Source organism: Gouania willdenowi, chromosome 3 (assembly GCF_900634775.1).
Source record: "Gouania willdenowi chromosome 3, fGouWil2.1, whole genome shotgun sequence".
NCBI classification, from domain to species: domain Eukaryota; kingdom Metazoa; phylum Chordata; class Actinopteri; order Blenniiformes; family Gobiesocidae; genus Gouania; species Gouania willdenowi.
In genome coordinates, this window is record NC_041046.1 from 8,290,903 (window position 1) to 8,309,049 (window position 18,147).

General features: G+C 38.2%; 2 protein-coding genes across 4 annotated transcripts in view; both read right to left on the minus strand.

The window, feature by feature from the left end:
• LOC114458354 (insulin-like growth factor 1 receptor) overlaps positions 1–17,514 on the minus strand; it is a 30,226-nt gene extending 12,712 nt beyond the window's left edge. For both annotated transcript variants that reach the window (XM_028440740.1, XM_028440746.1), the window contains exons 1-6: positions 17,388–17,514; positions 13,464–13,672; positions 12,029–12,155; positions 10,208–10,443; positions 6,242–6,409; positions 4,615–4,822 (exon numbers count right to left, since the gene is read on the minus strand). In XM_028440740.1, the coding sequence (XP_028296541.1) occupies positions 4,615–4,822; positions 6,242–6,409; positions 10,208–10,443; positions 12,029–12,155; positions 13,464–13,671 (947 nt within the window). In that variant the 5' untranslated portion in view covers position 13,672; positions 17,388–17,514. The remainder of the gene's footprint in view (positions 1–4,614; positions 4,823–6,241; positions 6,410–10,207; positions 10,444–12,028; positions 12,156–13,463; positions 13,673–17,387) is intronic.
• Positions 1–18,147, minus strand: part of LOC114458385 (synaptosomal-associated protein 25-A-like) — a 160,665-nt gene that overhangs the window by 129,808 nt on the left and 12,710 nt on the right. The gene's annotated exons all lie outside the window — the stretch shown is intronic.

Genomic DNA, 18,147 nt, shown 5'->3' on the forward strand with positions numbered 1-18,147 from the left:
TAAGTCTAGAACCTGGTTATTCAGCTGAGTTTCATCAAACATACACACGCCTGCCCCTATTCACTGATTCCCAGGATTTTCTCACATTAGTGCTGCCAATGCCAAAATAATTTATATATATATACAGTATATATACAGTATATATATATATATATATATATATATATAGCATCGACAACATCACCTATAAATGAGTTCCCATGAATGCCTCAGCTGTTCTTCCTCCACTCAGTGTCAGATAATAAACTCTGGCAGGACATGAAGACTTTCAGATGAAGGTTTGCCTACAGGGCGACTGCTATTAAAATTGTCCATAAAATTCTAAATAATTCAGGTCATGCAGTGTTGAACTATCTGTGGGGTTTGTGCAGTTTGTTTCTGTTGACACATGTTTATTTTGTACACACCATGTCCTGTTTTTATCAGCCTGATGCATGTCCCCATAGTGTGGAGATCACACTATCATCAGGGGCAGAACATTTAAATAAAGTACATTTTATTTTGAATTCTTTTTGGAAAATATATTTGGGAAATTGGCAAACAAACGCTTCAACGAGGGTTTCAAAATTCAGGGAATTTTAAAAGTGTGAAAGTTTTCATGGGAATTAACAAAACAAAATGGGGAATTGTACTAAATTAAAAATTAGCCCTTAACAGAGATGTTAAATGTAGTTTGAAATTGAATTTTAGCATCATCTAAAATATCAGCATCTGTTATTAAAAATTACTTCAAATTTCCGGTTAATTCCAATCAATAATTCCCATGAAAAGTTTATATTTTTGAATATTCCCAAATGTCCCTAACTCTAGCGCTAATAGGGAACGTGAGCTGGGTTTAGACTGAGACAGGTTAGTTTTACCTTACTGATGGTGTGTTGTTGCAATAGTTCTAAGTTCCTGTAGAAATTTACCAGAAATATTCCATCCCTTTGCAACCCTAAACCTACATACTGTATAACACTTGCAGGTGATATTACCTAAAGACTTCAAATAGTTCAAAAGTTAAATTCTGTAATAGGAATAAAGATGTTTGTTCTAGATCGAGATAAACGAATGGTACGGCTTCAGGTCCTGTGAACCAATAAAAAGCTGCGAAGTTGTTAAAGTTTAGAGAAGTAAATCAATGTAGTTAACATTTACAAAAATAAGTTTATGTTGAAACAAAATGTACGAGAGGGGAAAAAAAATCCTCTTTTCTCTCAATGAAGAGCTTTTAAAGGTCACACGTCATGCTATTTGTCACCCATCTCCATTTTGTTCTAAGAACTCCAAAAATAATAGTATTTGAGGTTTATTTTCCCAAACTCGTCCGGTTTTCCAGAGTTTTAGCCTCTGAAAAGTCACTTTCTGAGCAACTCTACACAAATAAGCTGATTTGCGGCCTCGTTATGAATATTCGTGAGTGGGAGTGTCCATAAACGGGACACTGACTTCCTCCTCCCCGCACGGTAACGTATGGCCAGAGGATGGCCCGCCCTCCCCCCACCCACTCCGTAGTTGAGCTCATGCTGCTTTATAAACACGAGACAGAGTGTGGGGGCGGGGCATTCACCGGTACATACATTGACTGTAGAAAATACATACATAGCACTCAAGTGTTTGGAATAACAGCGTTTAAAATATGGACGTTTAGGTAACTGCGTTTTTTTTTCAGTAACGAGGTAATCTAACTAATTACTTTTTATGCCGTTACAACGCCGTTAACGTTTCTGAACGCTAAATATGGTGCGTTACATGCATTGATTGAATAAACTGTTATCTGAAAGCATCCCTGGCTTCATACACAGCTGTAGTGAGGAGGTGGGTTAAAGACAAGGTGAGCGATTATGATTGGCTAAGGCAGCATCATGTTCCATGGTAGCCAATCAGAGCCAGTGTTTTTACACATGTGCCAGCACACACACACACACACACACACACATACACACACACTACAGATTTGATGAAGCAGCAGTGATGCGAGCGTGGAGCAGTCCAATGAAAAGTTGGCATTTTAAAGGTATTTTAAACAAACACTACTTTAAATTAATTGTGGTCAAAGACAATTGACCACATTATATCAGGAGTGAAGACTTTGTCCACATCCGTTGTAAGTAACTCAAATTTAATGAAGCACCTCACAACGACACACGCATCTAAAAAAAAATCTGAATTCTTTGACATAGAGCAACTTTTTTTTTTTTTAAACAGTAACGCAAATAGTTACTTTCCTTGGTAATGAGTTACTTTTATTATAGAGTAATTCAGTTACTAACGCAGTTACTTTTTGGATCAAGTAGTGAGTAACTATAACTAATTACTTTTTTAAAGTAACGTTCCCAACACTGATAGCGCTGCGTGAAGGACGCTGAAATGTGCACCTTGGTGGGTGTGTCTGTTTACATGTCAATCACGGCAGAGAGCTTCCTGGAGGCGCGGCTTCTCCAGCTCAGTGCAGCATCAAATTCGTCATCAAAGTGGGAATGCATCAAATTGGAGTGAGGTGTTTGGGCTCACCCTGCAGTAAGAAAGGAGCAAATCACCCTGAGGGAATCAATGAAAAAAACACTTTGGGCATGTGTATGAAGCCCTAATAACACTTTGATGTTTGAAGCACAGAAAAGTTAATTTAGTGTAACATGGGCCCTTTAATCCATACCTGAATATTTCACTGTAGAAACAACATCGATTTTCAATCACAAATTAATTAAACCGTTTACGGCCTAGTAATTTGACTGAACAACAGACATTCCATGAGTGCTGATAATATAGAGTAACAATGGCACTGGGCCTTTTTACAGACATTATCACTCCACTGTTCAGGCATTCTAATAAAGGTCAACTTTCAGTTAAAGAATGTTTGTGTTGCCTGGCAACAGCCTCGTCTCCCTTACAGTTGTGGACCTTTTTGATTTGGCGGAGCCAAAAAAAAAAGAATAAATAAAGAAATCATAATCTCTTGTCATTTATTACTTTTGACTAATAAAATGTGCTTGCAGAACTAAGGATGTCCTGATCCGATCACGTGATCGGAACACGGGCCCAATCATGTGGTTTCAGACTCGATCAGAATAGGACTTTATCTCCCAATAAGGACTCGGATATATATGTATATTTATTATCATTATAGGGGTGGGCAGTATACCGGTTCATACCAAATACCGCTATATATTTTCTTTGTATATACACTTTTAATATACCGCCGTACCGGTATATTGATTACACAATGTTCGGAACGCTGCGCCGCATCAGACTGGAGCCTTTTCAATGTTGCACTGTGAACAGTAGCGCTCTGGTTACCCTGGTTACGGTGTAAATGAATAAGAAAGCTTTGAAGCTGCAGAACTAGTAGAACATGATGACAGAAGAACTTGCGTCAAAAAGAGGAGAAGCCCTGTCTGTTGTTTGGTCGGCAGAACAAGTTGGATGCAGAGCGGAGGTGGAGAGTCAGACCCAAGTTCTCAGACATTTGTGAATAAAGGAGATCAACAGCAGGTAAATCCCTACAACATTTGTTCTGTTTGGAAGAAATTAATCATATCTTTAGCCTCTCTGGTAACTAGCCTGATGCTAGTGTGTGTGCGCACTGCTGGCCCCCCACCCCACGCAAAACTCTGTGAAAATGGTCTCAATCATTGGTGCTGCGTTAGTGCTGAAAGAATTATCGTTTGTGCTTTTTTCGTTTTTAAGATACAACAAGTTTGTTATAAGGTGATGTCATCACTCAGCTCCCCACATCGTCCAGATTGAACAAAAATGGTGTCAATTGTTTGTGCTGCGTTAATGCTGAAAGAATGACGCTAATACATTACATGCTCTGCACCTGCACTGCCAACAAAATTAAGTTGTCATACTTTTCATCAAGAAAAACATACATTTAAATCTGTGAAACTAAATGAGGAGAGTAAGAATTAAAGTGCAGTTCCTAAAGCACATTACTGGCCTTACTTTACAGCACTGTGGCACTTTTATTTTATATTATTTAATCTTGCACTAAAATCTAACGTGATTTTTTTAATTTTTTTATTGCTTGATTGATCAAGCTACGTCACAGAAGTGTTCTGTTTAGGGTTGAATGTTAAAATAAGGTGAATAAAATAAATTAGGGACATCCTGGATCTGTTTTTTTGCTCTTCTTTATCTTTTTAATGTGTTATAGAAGTATCGGATCGGAACGCGCTATCGGCAAGTTCTCAAAATCAAAGGACTCGGAGGCAAAAAACCTGATCGGGACATCCCTATATAGAACTGTTGTATAAAAGCAATATCACACTTGAGGTCGTAATGTTGTGCTGAACTGGTGTGATTCGGTTGTAGATAATCACACCAGTGCTGATATTTTTAGCACAACAGCACTTCCACTCGTGTGATATTGCTTAAATGAAACACTATAAAAGGGTATTTATATACCTTTTTTTGGGGTGTATAATCAGCATTCTGCTGCAAACATACCTACCTTTCAAAGTAAAAGCACACTTTTTTTCTCCTTTTTGGGGCAGAGGTATAAACTACCGACTAAATGAAAATGGTTCTGTAGCACCTGTTGAGAACCTTGGTTGTAGATGATCTTTAATGGTTTAGGCAGAATATGAGCACACTGGTGTTGCTCGGTGAAAGCGGGGATGGACTGGGTACCTTGGGGTGAAAATGGAGTTGTGCAAGAAGTTCTCAAAGACTTTTCTGTAGGAGGCGTCGGCAGCTTCTGCCTCCAGGTCCTCCACTGACTTGGGGCAGGGGCAGCAGGGGCCCTTCTCTGGCCCGTCGAAATCGGTCTTGGTCGGCTTGGTGTCCTCCTCTTGATCTCCCACTCCGATCGCAGCCATTCTGATGGGAATCTTCAGCTCTGGGAGAGGTAGAGAATGTATGAGCTTCTAAATTCAACTTTATTTATACTTAGTGCAAATTACAACAATAATAATCTTGAAGTTCTTAAATTCTTAAGAAAAAAGAAAAAACCCAATAAATGAGTGGTGCTTGTCACGAGTGGCTGCTATAATGGATGTGTACTGGTGCAGAGGTGATAGTAATGGAGTACAAGAACTCACGTTACTGCAATTGAGTTGCTTTTATGTGTACTTGTACTTTTTTGAATATATTGCTAAATCAGTATTTTTACTTGTACTTAAGTACCTTTTAAAAGAAGAAAGGTAATTGGTTACATTTCTACACCCAACCGTTGCTGAGTAAATTATTATTTTTTGTTTAAAATAATCAACGGAAAATGTGAAACAAAAAAAATAAATAAATGATCAGACAACGATCAAATGCATCACATCAAAGCCGACCAATGAGATTAAACGTAATAAACGGTGCCAAAACAGCACTGAATGCAGGTTATTTAACGTTAGCCAGACAGAAACATCACAGTAATATAACATGCTCTGTTAAAAGCATATTACTGCAGCATTTCACTCTCTCAATGTGCACACACCTCAGCAGCAGCAGCAACAACACAGTGTCACTTACAGCAGCCCACACGGAGGCTGCTGCGCACACATGAACAACATCTGAACTACAGAGTTCTAGTGTAACAATTACAAATCAAACATAATGTAAATCAAGCAGCAGTAATTAGACGGCACTACAGCACCAGGAAAGGGGCGGGGACTGTGAGCAACAGCTGTCAGACAACCCATCAAACAGTCCTGGCTCTGATTGGTTCTTTTTGCTCGGTCGCGGTGCACTCTGGCATCTGCCAAAGGCTGCAGGAGCAGCATGGAGGACTCAATGAGTCTGTTTTTTTCACACAAACTACTAGTTTGATGTAAAGCTGTCCTTACATAGTGACAGCTTTAGCAAATATGACAAAAATTCAGTTTTACAAGAGTTGCAGACTGCACCTTTAAGAGTTCATAAATTGATTTATATCCTGAGAATTAAATTGTTTTTAATTTAATTTATTGTTGTCATTTTATCTAAAAAAGAATTGTACATTTTGACAAACCTTTTATTTTATACAGATGTCTTTGTGGGAAATAAATCAAGTTTTAATTGTGCAGGATTTGGTCTCTTCCTTTTTAAGTTTATACATGAGTTGTTTACTGTATGCAAGGGAACGTGGCAAGATTTATTACCAACAATAAACATGGCGTTAGAAAGTAACTAGAAACTTTTTCTTTGAGTACTATTTAAATGAGCTAATTTTTACTTTTACTTGAGTATTTTATGCATGACTTGCTTGTACTTGAGTAGAATTTTAATCAAGCAACAGTACTTCTACTTGCGTAGGATATATCTGTACTGTACTGGTGTGTGTGCGTACCTTTGGAGCAGTAGTTGTGCTGATACAGCTCTCGGTCCTCAGCTTGTTGCTGCCATCTCACCAAGTAGTAGGTCTGGTTCCCATTGGGAGAGACTGGGGGCGACCAGCGTACCACCAGCTGTGTGGATGAGTTGGAGTATGCTCGAACATCCAGAGGCATGGAGGGGGCTGAGGGAGAGAAGAAGACAAAAGGTTTCCTCTGTGAGGCTGTGATGCACACCGGCTGCCGGGAGCGGATGTGATTTTCTGACATTACAGAGCGCTGCAGCTGGATCCATTTACAGCACACTCCCATTTCATCTAACTGTATCCCAGTTCCTGTAAACTCGATTTTTTTTCCTCCCCGGGGCCTTTGAGTTGCAGCTGTGTTTATCTCAAGTGGTCTTTCCCTCTGGAGCTTCACAGTTTGTTTGGATTACTTCCTGAAAATGCCATCAAAATGTCACAGGAAAACATTTTTATCCTTAAAGAAGCAAAAGTGCGAGGTTGCGTTTGAATTTTTCTGTTTTCTCTACATATTACCGAACTCTAACCAAGGCCTGCTACAATCATCACATATTTTAAAAAGGTGAAATCTTTCAAATCAAACCCCTCTTTAGGAACTCATATCAATGTACTGCCATTATCAAAACAAGCCACCAGGGGTCAGTATTAACACAGCCAGTAGGCTCAGTGAGGGTGAATGGGCATAGGATGAGACACAATTTAGGGGTGTGCATTGCCATGAATCTGACGATACTATACAATTCACGATTTGCAATATAATTTACAATATAATATATCCCAATAACAAACAACACAATAGCTATCATGATATCAATAATTATAAATTTTCCCATTTACAAGTACAAAATTATATGAAATATAGTTTATTTCTTTTTTTTTTTTAAACTTGTGAGAACAAATACATTTTAATTAGCTGTAACTCAAGTACCAATATCATAAACAAGTGATATGTTTATTAAACCGTCAAAACATTTTTCAAAAAAGTTACATTTTTGCTTCCAAGACAGATTCCGATTCTGTTAAGTTCTTAAATTCTTTTTTAAAAAGTAACCACATACATCTATAAAAGTGTCCAGTATGTTGTATGAAACTAAAGTGCAATCAACTTCTAAGCTAAAATGCATTGAGCAGTGAGGTAGTTTTACAAGGTCTGATGTGGTTCACTGATACCTAGTGACCGGGCGTTTACGTTTATTGTTTAAAAAAAACATAAAACAAATGACTTGGATCGATGCGATAACCACACGGTGAAATATCACGATATATCGCCAATTCGATTTTTTTCTTACACCTTTACAATGTACATTCAAATGTTAAAATGAACATTAAAGAAGACAAATAAAAAGGATGATTCAACAACGCATCGTGACATTAGAGACTCATGATTTGAGGGGGGCCACATTAGGGCTTTTGAGGGGATATCCGATTTCCTGGAGGCGTGTTCTCATCGTGTTGGACAAATTTTCAAAATTTCCATGTTGTTGATTGAAGGCAAGAAACAAGGCAATGCACCTTAAAGCTGCTGGAGAATTTTTTTTATTTAGATAAAGACATAGTGGAGCCCTCAGAGATCAATAAATCAAAGATCATTTACTGAAAAAAAAAATGTAAAAAGTTGAAATTGCTGCTTGAAAGTTTGTTCTCATCTCCACTGGAGAAACTATCTTGTTGACATCCTCTGTTGCACATTGCATTGTGGGATGTGGAGTCCTGTAGACAGATTCATGGAAGTGTTTTTACTTCATTCATTCTGTGATTTTTGTTGTTTGACCCCAAAACACGACAATACAAAAGGGACTTCCCAACACATTTCTGGTGTTTTCACTGAAAGTTGATGCAAAACAATGGCAGATGTTTGTTTTGGGGTTTACACGGGATTGTATGAGCGTGAGGTAACGTTTCGGGAACAAACTAGAAAAAAAATGGGTCAAACCAAATCACTGTCCTTGTCTTGCAAATAAACACAAGATAAGAATGACAGAAAAACACTTCTATGCATCCGTCTATGGAAACAACATCCCGTGATGCAATGTGTGAAACTTTTTGACAATGTCAATGAGAGTGTTTACAGTGGAGATGAGAACAAACTTTCCAGCAGCAATTCTAACTTTTTACATTTGGAGTAAATTATTATATATTATTTATTGATCTAAGAGGGCTACATTATGAATTTATCTGATAAATAATTATCATCATAATTTTACCATTTATATTCTGGCATATATGGATACACATTGATTCAGCTACAACGTTCTCTATTGTGAAAATGTGTTAAAGTAAAAGACCTTTAATGAACAGATGTCTTTATACAGATCAGTCTTAACAATATGCCCACTGACAGATGATGTGCTGAACACTGATATAGCTTCTTCATGGCACCTGTGAGTAGGTGGAAAGCATCAGGGGAACATTTTGTCCTCTTGTGTGGGAAGGAGGGAAATTAGTGAAAATAGACATTTCAGTGGATTGATAAGGGCGAGACTGTGATGGCTCAACCACAGCCTGAGAGCATTTGTCAACACCTGCAGCTCTTGATGGCTGTTCTCTTTACAGCATCTATAGAAGTAGGTCAGGAAAGGCAAAGCAGTGAACCTGTGTGCGTGTGGTGATCACCTGTGGAACACTTTCCACAAGGCAGCACTCTAAGGAAAAAAGGCATGCTGGGAAGCCTTTGGCCCTGCCATCAATCCGTCAGTGACGCGTATCTCTTACTAAAACAGTATTCCTGTCCTTCTGTGTCAGTTACACCTTCCCTTCCAGCACAATCTTTCAGAAAGCAACAGTAGTTTGGAAGTGGTATTACAAATCCAATCTGACCAATGCCTGGAGGGTGGAGCCAAACCATATAACTTGCAAATATTTGTTGCAGACACCACAGTACACCTTTTAGGACCTGTACTACGAAACTGGATTTACCAATTTCCGGGATTAATTTGTCGTGTCCTGTACTGCGACACTGGTTAACTTCTTACCAAACTAAATCATCATAGTAACTTAGGCTAAACCCCTAGCCTGGTCAGGACCAGGTTATGAAGTGGATCAGATATGAGCGAGTACAAAAGTCCCGCCTTCTGACCAATCAGTTCTCTTGAAAATTGAGCTGTCCATACTTAGAAGATCCTGGTTTGTGCAGATCAGACAGCTGCGTTTAGGAAAGAAAGACTATTAATAGATAAACGCAATCTTTTAATTTACCAATGACATCCTTTAGGAAAGGTATAGATTTACTGTACATCTGATGGACTAATCTATAGTCAGCTGATGATGCCTGCCGGACGGATGAACTCATTCTTTCATTCATACGTACATAAGTTATCGTGACACTGTCAGCATCAGCAGGAACATATTACAGTGAAACAATGACTGAACAGAAACACGTCTGTGATGCTATAAAGTGAAACTGATCAGAGCGCTGTCCGTTTATCATCCCATGAATTAATATGGTATAATCTCACGCTTTTACGCATCAACAGTGTCAGCAGATTCCTGGTCCTACCTGTATTCTTCTTTTCTTGCTTTTTCTGCAGCAACAGTGTTGTTTTTGGTCTGAATTGTAGATTTTAATTCTTCAAGAATTATTCCTCAATTCTGACGTAAGTTGCTCTACACAGTTTCTCTGTGATTGTGGTTGGTCTGACGCTGCAATCTCCACAATCTGCCGCAGGAGCGTGCACGTAGCCCAGCTGAAACCATTTAGCTTAAGTGAACATGTTTATATCCTGCTTCTTAGTACAGCTGCTCTCTGACAGAAAATGTTTGGTTAGATGACGGAGAGATATCCGGGATATACTCATCCAGTTTCATAGAACAGGCCCTACAAGCCCAATAAAATGCCTAACTGGATAGGCCAGGGACTGTTATCGCAACAAAAACGAGACCTACACAAATTAAACAAGTGGTCCAAATCGTATGTTGTTCCCATAGCAACACTAGTCTTACAGTCATCCTCTCTGTCCTCACCTGAGGGGCTGGTGCGGATGTAGACCACTTTGCTCTTGGCCCCCGGCATGTGTTTGTCCTCCACCATGAGCGTGATAGCTTTGACAAAGATGGCGTACTGCGTCCACGGCTTCAGACCGGCCAGGAGTACTCCAGGGTCCGAGTCCTTATCCGATCTCAGCTCCACGTCCACCATGTTCCAACTGTTAGAGCCACAGCCGTCCTGGCCCTCGAACTCAGTGATGTTCTGAAAAGGCCTGGAAGGAAAGAAGAAAGAAAGATAAAAAAAATTAGCCTTTATATACTGTACCTTATAGATCAATAAAATGAAGATCATTAGCATAAGAAAAAGGTTAATATTGCTGCTCAGGAGTTTGTTTTGATCTCAACTGTTAACACGGTTTATTGACATTGTCGCAAAAGTCTCAGAAAGAAAGGGCTCAAAAATACTAAAGTAAGTGTTTTAGGTTTAACAATTAGAGACAAGGAAACATATATTTTCACATTTCTTTTCTTAATGTGAAATGCAAAAAATAAAGACAGCATAGCTTTGAAAAATCAATAAATGTAAAATAATTTACTCACAAACAATTGTGCTTTGCATTGTGGGATGTAGAGTCCCATAAGTGTTTTATATTGATTCTTACTGATTCTTCTGTTTCATCCCCAATAATGAAGGACAGTGATTTGCTTGACGTCATTTTTGTTCTAGTTTGTTCCTAGTTTTACTACGTAGATCTGTCTGGGCAAGGCCCAAAATAATTTTCTACCATGGGTTTGTTGCTACTTTCAATGAAAACATCAAAAATGTGCTGGGAAATCATTTTGGCAGAGTTAAGAATCAAGTAAAAACACTTCTATGCAACCGTTTTACAGGATTCCACATCCTACAATGCAATGGCCAAAACTTTTCCGACAATGTCAATAACTGAGTTTTTACGCTGGAGATCAAAACAAACTTTCAAGCAATTCTTTTACAGGTTATTTTTTTGACCAGATGATCTTCGATTTATTAAAATATGAGGCCTAAACTATGCCTTTATCTGATAAAATAGTTATCTTGAGCAGCTTTTAAAAAATTCCCCTGCTGTGAAATCACTGTGAACAAATTACAAATATAATCAAACTCTTAGTTTTATAAGCTGCTGGGAACCTATTGTTATCCAGCATGTTCTTCTTTTACAGAGGAAATCCTACTTCCCATGCATAAACAATCACCAAATTTGCAAAAAGAATAAGTCTCATGCCAGACTGTCTCAGCTGCAATAAAGGTGGCACTACAGGGAGACTTGGAAGTTTAAAGTTTTTTAAATTCATAACAAATCAACCATATGGACGACAGATTTCCAACTTCCACCAAAATGTGGCCCCAATACTACAGAAACTTTGGTACATTTAAGTTTATTGCAAATTATGAAGCTTTGCACTGAGTTTTTTTAAAAAAAAAATCTATCAAAATGTGTTGCTTAATTGACACAAACTGTCCGACACAAACAATCGACAAAGATTTAGCCTATGATGTAAACTTTACATCAGCATGCCACCTTTTTCCCCTTCTTTCTACACTATAGCACGTAAGCCATGGGCGACCGTGACTCAGGTGGTAGAGGGATCGTATTCTGATCAAGAGGTTGTGGGTTTGATCCCAAGGCTATGTGTCGATGAGCAGGACACTGAACTCTAAGTTGCTCCAAATGGTCGACTAGTGTCTTCCATGTTTTAGTTTTGCCTGAAATTGGCAACGTGGCCATCCACATCCCATGCACGTTACATGCTCACTGACGATTTAACAAAATGAATGTGTTAGTAGTGTTATGGTTCCACTGATGATAGAAAACATACGCCTCTTTGTAGTAGACGATGAAGCTGATGAGGTCTCTGTAGTCAGGAGGCCGGTAGCGCTGCCATGTCAGCTTGATTCTTGTGCTGCTTGTACTGTTCGACTTAAACCTCAAGATTGTGCTTTCACCTGTGGGGGCAGCAGAGAGTCAGAACGGAGCATACAAAATCACATTCAATGATGATATAGTGCAGTGTTTCTCAAATGGGATTAGAGCACGCGAGAGAGAGGGGAAAATTAACATATCAAATCATTAAAAATATGAGGTTTTATAATGTTTATTTTTTAGTTAAAAATGATACACACTAAATATTACCAGCAACTCACAAAATGACAACAAAATAAGAGAAAAATATACTGAATAATAAAAAGAACAGAAACAACAACAAAACAAACAAAATGACACCAAAAACACACACACTAACAGAGAAAAATACTTACTATTAACAGCAACACACAAACAACAACAACAAAGACAGTAAATGAGAGAAAAATACACAAGATCACGACAAAATACACACAAATAATAAACATACAACATACAAAACGACATAAGAAACAACCAAATGACACCAAACACACACACAGAGAGAACAATTTAAATAATACCAACACACACAAAACAACGACAAAAACACAAAATAAGAGAAAAAATACTGAATCATAAAAAGGATAAACAAACAACAACAAAATACACAATATGATGGCAATTATGTTGATTAGAATGTTCTAATGTTCTAGTCCCTAAGTTCCCAAAGTGGGGTACGGAAACTGTCATGGGGGTTACGTGAATAAATAATTAAAAACTGACAACATTGGAAACTAGAATATATATAGAGCAGTTAATGTTAATGCTAGGTTAATGCTAATGTTAGGCTAATGCCGGGTTATAGCTATAGATAGGTGAATGCTAATGCTAGGTTATTGCAATTGCTAAGTTAATGCTAGGTTAATGCTAAAGCTAGGCTAATGCTATTGCTGGGTTAAAGCTGATACTGAGTCAATATTTATTCTAGGCTAATGTTAATATTGCTATGCCAATGTTAATGATGATGGTAAGTTAATGTTACTGCTAATGCTAGAAAATGCTGATGCTAGCTAATGCCAATGATAAGCTAATGCAGTGTGACGCTGGCCAGCATTTGCAAACACTTCTATTTTCTACAGGAAATGAAAATATTCTAGTTAGTAATATTATTATAATTATTCCTCAACAGGATAGGTAAAATTCACTGTAGTGCTACATTGTATATTACATTACATTATTATGTTTTTTAAGTTTGCAGGAGTAGGGCGTACATGGCCTCAGGTTAAATGTCTGAAAGGGTACAGGACTGTGTAAAGTTTGGGAACCACTGTTCTAGTGGGACAAAGGGGGTACTTGGATTCAGAAATCAGATAAAGGGGGAAGTGATGAAGTTAATGTTTGTCGCATACAGCTGGCTCTGTCGCCGTTGTTCCTGAAGTCTCCCTCGTCAAAGCGGCCCTGGATGCTGGTCTTGTCCCACATGCTGCGGATCTCAGACATGCAGAGCTTGGGGTTGGCTCTGAAGAACAGCTTTCCCATTTTGATGGTGAGGTTGTGCTGCTTCCAGTCCCACAGATACTGGAGCTGCTGGTTGTCAAACGCTGAGAAGGCGTACATGCTGGGGAGAAAAACGAAGAAGAAACCAGGATGACGGTGGGAAAGATGCTGACGTTTATCCATCAGTGCATTATGGGAACAGTAATTCATGGGTTTGTGCTTTTTCGCCAAGGACAGCCACTTATTTACAGTGCATGGAGAAAACTCCTCCACCTTTCCTCAGCCTCCTTTTCTATAGGGCTAAAACAGCACTAATTTGGGCTAATGCTACCATTTCACCATTCTCTGTAGATTTCTATTTTCATCTCCTGTTTAATGACCCAGTTAGCCAGCAGAGGGACTGCTTATCAGGAGGATAAAAATCACCTGGCAAATCGGATTAAGCAGGGTCTGTGCTTTTTGTGCTTTTTATGAGTCACTGGGTAACACCCAGACATCAAGGAATGACTGTAATGTTGGCCTTGGGACAGAAAGATTCCAGTGAACTCAAAGACAAACAGAGGAAGGAGGGAGTGAAGGCCTTTCAGTGACCATGACAAAAGTTCACAGGAACTGGTGGAGGTTTTGTTGCATTCAAGGTCCAATCGAGACAAAGGCGTGCGACGTTTACTTCAGCAGGGTGAAAAATAAAGGGAATTATGCAAACTCATTGCAAGGGCTATCTATTTCCAAAAAATGGCCAAAATATATATATAAAAAAAACATTGATGTATACATATAAATGTGTGAATAAAAGCCTCAAATACTTGGGTATTTTCCTTTTAAGCCAAAAAGCTAGAATATGCTACTGTATATGATTGGAGGAGTTTTTAATTTCAGTAAGTTCATTTTGTCTTCTTTTTGAGTGATATGATAAGCTTTCATTTATTTAGACAACTTTTTTCATAAAAATGTACTTTGATCTCCTGACATTTTTCAACTGTAAACTGCCAGTGTTCTTCAGCGGCGTCGGCTGATCGCTTTGATGTTTTTTTGACTTCCGTTCCACGTGATAACATTATATTATCCAAGAAAAAAAAAAAAAAAAATACAAAAAAACTTGCTGGAATTATCCCGCGGAAGTCAGGAAAACATCAAAGCAATCAGCAGATGCCTCTGAAGAAGACTGATCTCCTGACATGTTTCGACTGTCACCTGCCAGTCTTCTTCAGCGACGTCTGCTGTTCGCTTTGATATTTTCTTGACTTAGTTCAGCGTGATAATTCCATCAAGTTCATTTTGTCTTCTTCTTGAATAAGGCAGAAGTCAAGAAAACAAAACGATTAGCAGATGCCTCTGAAGAAGGCTGGCAGGTGACAGTCTAAAACATGTCAGGAGATCAAAGTACATTTCTTTAAAAAAAATTGCCTCAATAAATGAAAGCTTAACATATTATGGAGGGAGTTTAGCCTGCCTTTCCATATGTTTGATAATCAATCTGAAGCTAATCTTTAATTAGCCACATTATTAAGGTCAATGTGTGAAACTGAATAGTATCTATCCTCACGCGTCTACAGAGCACAGTGGTTGGTGTATGATGCAGTAGCACAGACATGGTCACATGTTGAATACTTGAGCCTCACTTGAAGAACTTAAGAATCTTCAAACTGCAAGTCAAAAGATTATTTTGTATCTCTTATCCATCAAACAACGTCATGGCCTTGATTAACTACATCAGAACTAAATAGACTAATTACGCTGGTTGGTAACTATGGCAACCCGGTTCAAAAAGGGATATTCATTCACAAAAATCTCCTCTGTTTAATTGAATGCCTCAAGTCTCATAAAACTGATTCACAAAATGTTCAAAGTTGGTTTGACCTTATCTTTATGGACCAGAACACATTGTAATCGGTTTGTATCAATAACATTAAAATTGGGGGTAAACAAAGATTGGTCACTGTATGTGTGACATCCATGTTCTTTAGTATGCTAGTTATAGAAATACACAATAAATTGAATTGGGCTACGTTCCAATGGAAGGCAAATTCAGCCCAAATCCGATTATGAATTTCTCTTACGGGTCATTTTCAATAGGCAGGTGAAGTCATAGTTACTGGTACCAAAAATATTAGGAAAAACCACCAATAATGTTTCTGTTGGTTTACACCACAGTCATTCCACAGGCTGAACTTTTCCCCCTGATGGACTGCAGGCTAAAGCTTTAGCAGCTCTATGCAGGATTGGGGTCAATTACATTTATCATTTACAATTACGTTTTCAATTACCCATGTTCAATTACAATTCAATTACGATTACAGTGACCAGCTATTTTTCCAATTACAATTATTTTTTTGTCCTCAGAAAGTCAATTACAATTATGTTCCCAACCTAACCTTCCTCTTGTGTTAGCTTTCTGTCATCATCTCTAATGACAACAGGTCCTAAATCAGCTGTAAAATACACTAAATACGAATAACCCTCATCAAATCTCTTTCATATATATTGATTCTGGAACTCACTCCCCATCCACATCAGAAACTCAGACTCACTGACCACCTACAAAAAACTGCTCAAAACTCAACTGTTTCAGCTCGCCTACAACCTACAATAGCACTCCCATCTTTGTTTGTCTGTTTCAATTTGTAAAGCTTCTTTGAGTTCCTTGAAAAGTGCTGTATAAGACTTATGTATTATTGAAGTACACATACAATTATAATTACAACATAATTGTAATTAATTATCAAATTACACAAACATACGTGATCACAACTCTGGCCCTATGCTACTAGCTTTTCTTTTTCTGTGTTTTGACAGACTTTGAATAGGTTTGACTTAAAAACATGACATTGGAGGCTTTTTCTTTTTAACATGAATACTAAAAGTATTCCTTTACTTTTTAATCAGATAAAGACATGCAGACGTGCAGGCTTCAAAGATCAATACATCTAAAATGATTTACTCACAAACAAGTGTGCATTGCATCGTGGGATGTGAAGTCCAGTAGACGGATGCAAAGAACTGTTTTTACTTCATTGTTCAAGTGATGTCTTGTGTTTGCTCCCAAAAACTCTGCTAAAGTGACTTCCCAACACATTTCTGGTGTTTTCATGGACTGAAAGAGGATAGGGAATGTTTATTTTGTGGCTTACACGGAACGACCTAAATCTGGCTGATATTGAATGTCTCGCAGAGTGAGGTGATATTACACGGAACACTGGGAACGAACTAGAACAAAAATTGTGTCAAGTGAATCTCTGCCTTCTTTATTTGACAAAGAAACACAAGAAATCACCCTTCTATGCACATCCCACAATGCAATGCACACTTGTTTGTGAGTAAATCATTTTATATTTATTGATCTTTGAGGCCTGCACGTCTGCATGTCTTTATCTGATTAAAAAGTAAAGGAATGTGAAAATATATCAGGTTTCAAACCTAAAACACTCAGTCATCTTTAAGCACAAATATTTTTTTAGCCTTTTCTCTTGAAAAAAAAAAACCCCTGAAGTTAAAATGTATCAAGATCTATGGAGTCACAGTTAGATACAAACTATATTTTTACATCTTTGCTTTTATTTAGTTGACCAAATAATATTCCTTAAGATGTTGAGGTTTTTTGTTTATTTATTTATTTAAAGAAAAAGAAAAGAAAGAAGCAAAACGTAAAAGTTATCCATATAGCTTCTGTAACTGATCTGATCAGTACAGCCCTAGTACAGAGCCATACTTATCACACGAGAACTCCCAGAATGCTTTTCCTTCTTATGTTTGTTTAGGAATTACAAGGCTGCATGTTGCAGCTTGTTGTGCCATAAATTATCTGAGTGTGTGTGTGTGTGAGTGTGCATCCTTACTCGTCCTGGAGCGTTTCCCCATCGATGTACCTCAGGCTCCGCAGGAAGGCCAGGGAGCTGAGCGTGTGAGAGTGTGTGATGCGTACGTAGCCTGTCACCCTCTGGATGAGGCCTGTGAAACTCTCCAGCTCTGCCACCATGTTGTCTACACACAGGAATGAAGGCACACACGCACACACACGCACACACGCACACACGCACACACACACACACACACACATCAACTCTTCCCTCTCTATTGTGTGGTAGAAGCTTCCTGCTGCATTAACCCTTCAGTAACATGCCTTTTTAGCACTTTGACCTCAAAATCTCTCCGATGTTGACTTAATTCATTAAAAAATATAAAACATTTTATATTTGCATTATTCTTTTACACATCAATTTAGACTTTTTCAGACCTTTAACGTGTCTTTCTTTGAAACTCTCCACCTGATCAAGCCTAAGGCTTCTGTCTGGGTTGGGATCAACTACATTTTTAAATTACAATTACGTCTTGAATTATCCATGTTAAATTACAATTAATCTACAATTACGCTGACCGGCATTTTTTCTCAATTACAATTAACATTAAAAAGCCCATGTTACGCTAAATCAACTTTTCTGTGCTTTAAACATCAAAGTGTTATTTGGGCTTCATACACATGCCCAAAGTGTTTTTTCCTCACTCATTAGTTAGAGGGTGATTTGCTCCTTTCTTACTACAGGGTGAGCCCAAACCCTCACTCCAATTTGATGATGCGTTCCCACTTTGATGACGAAT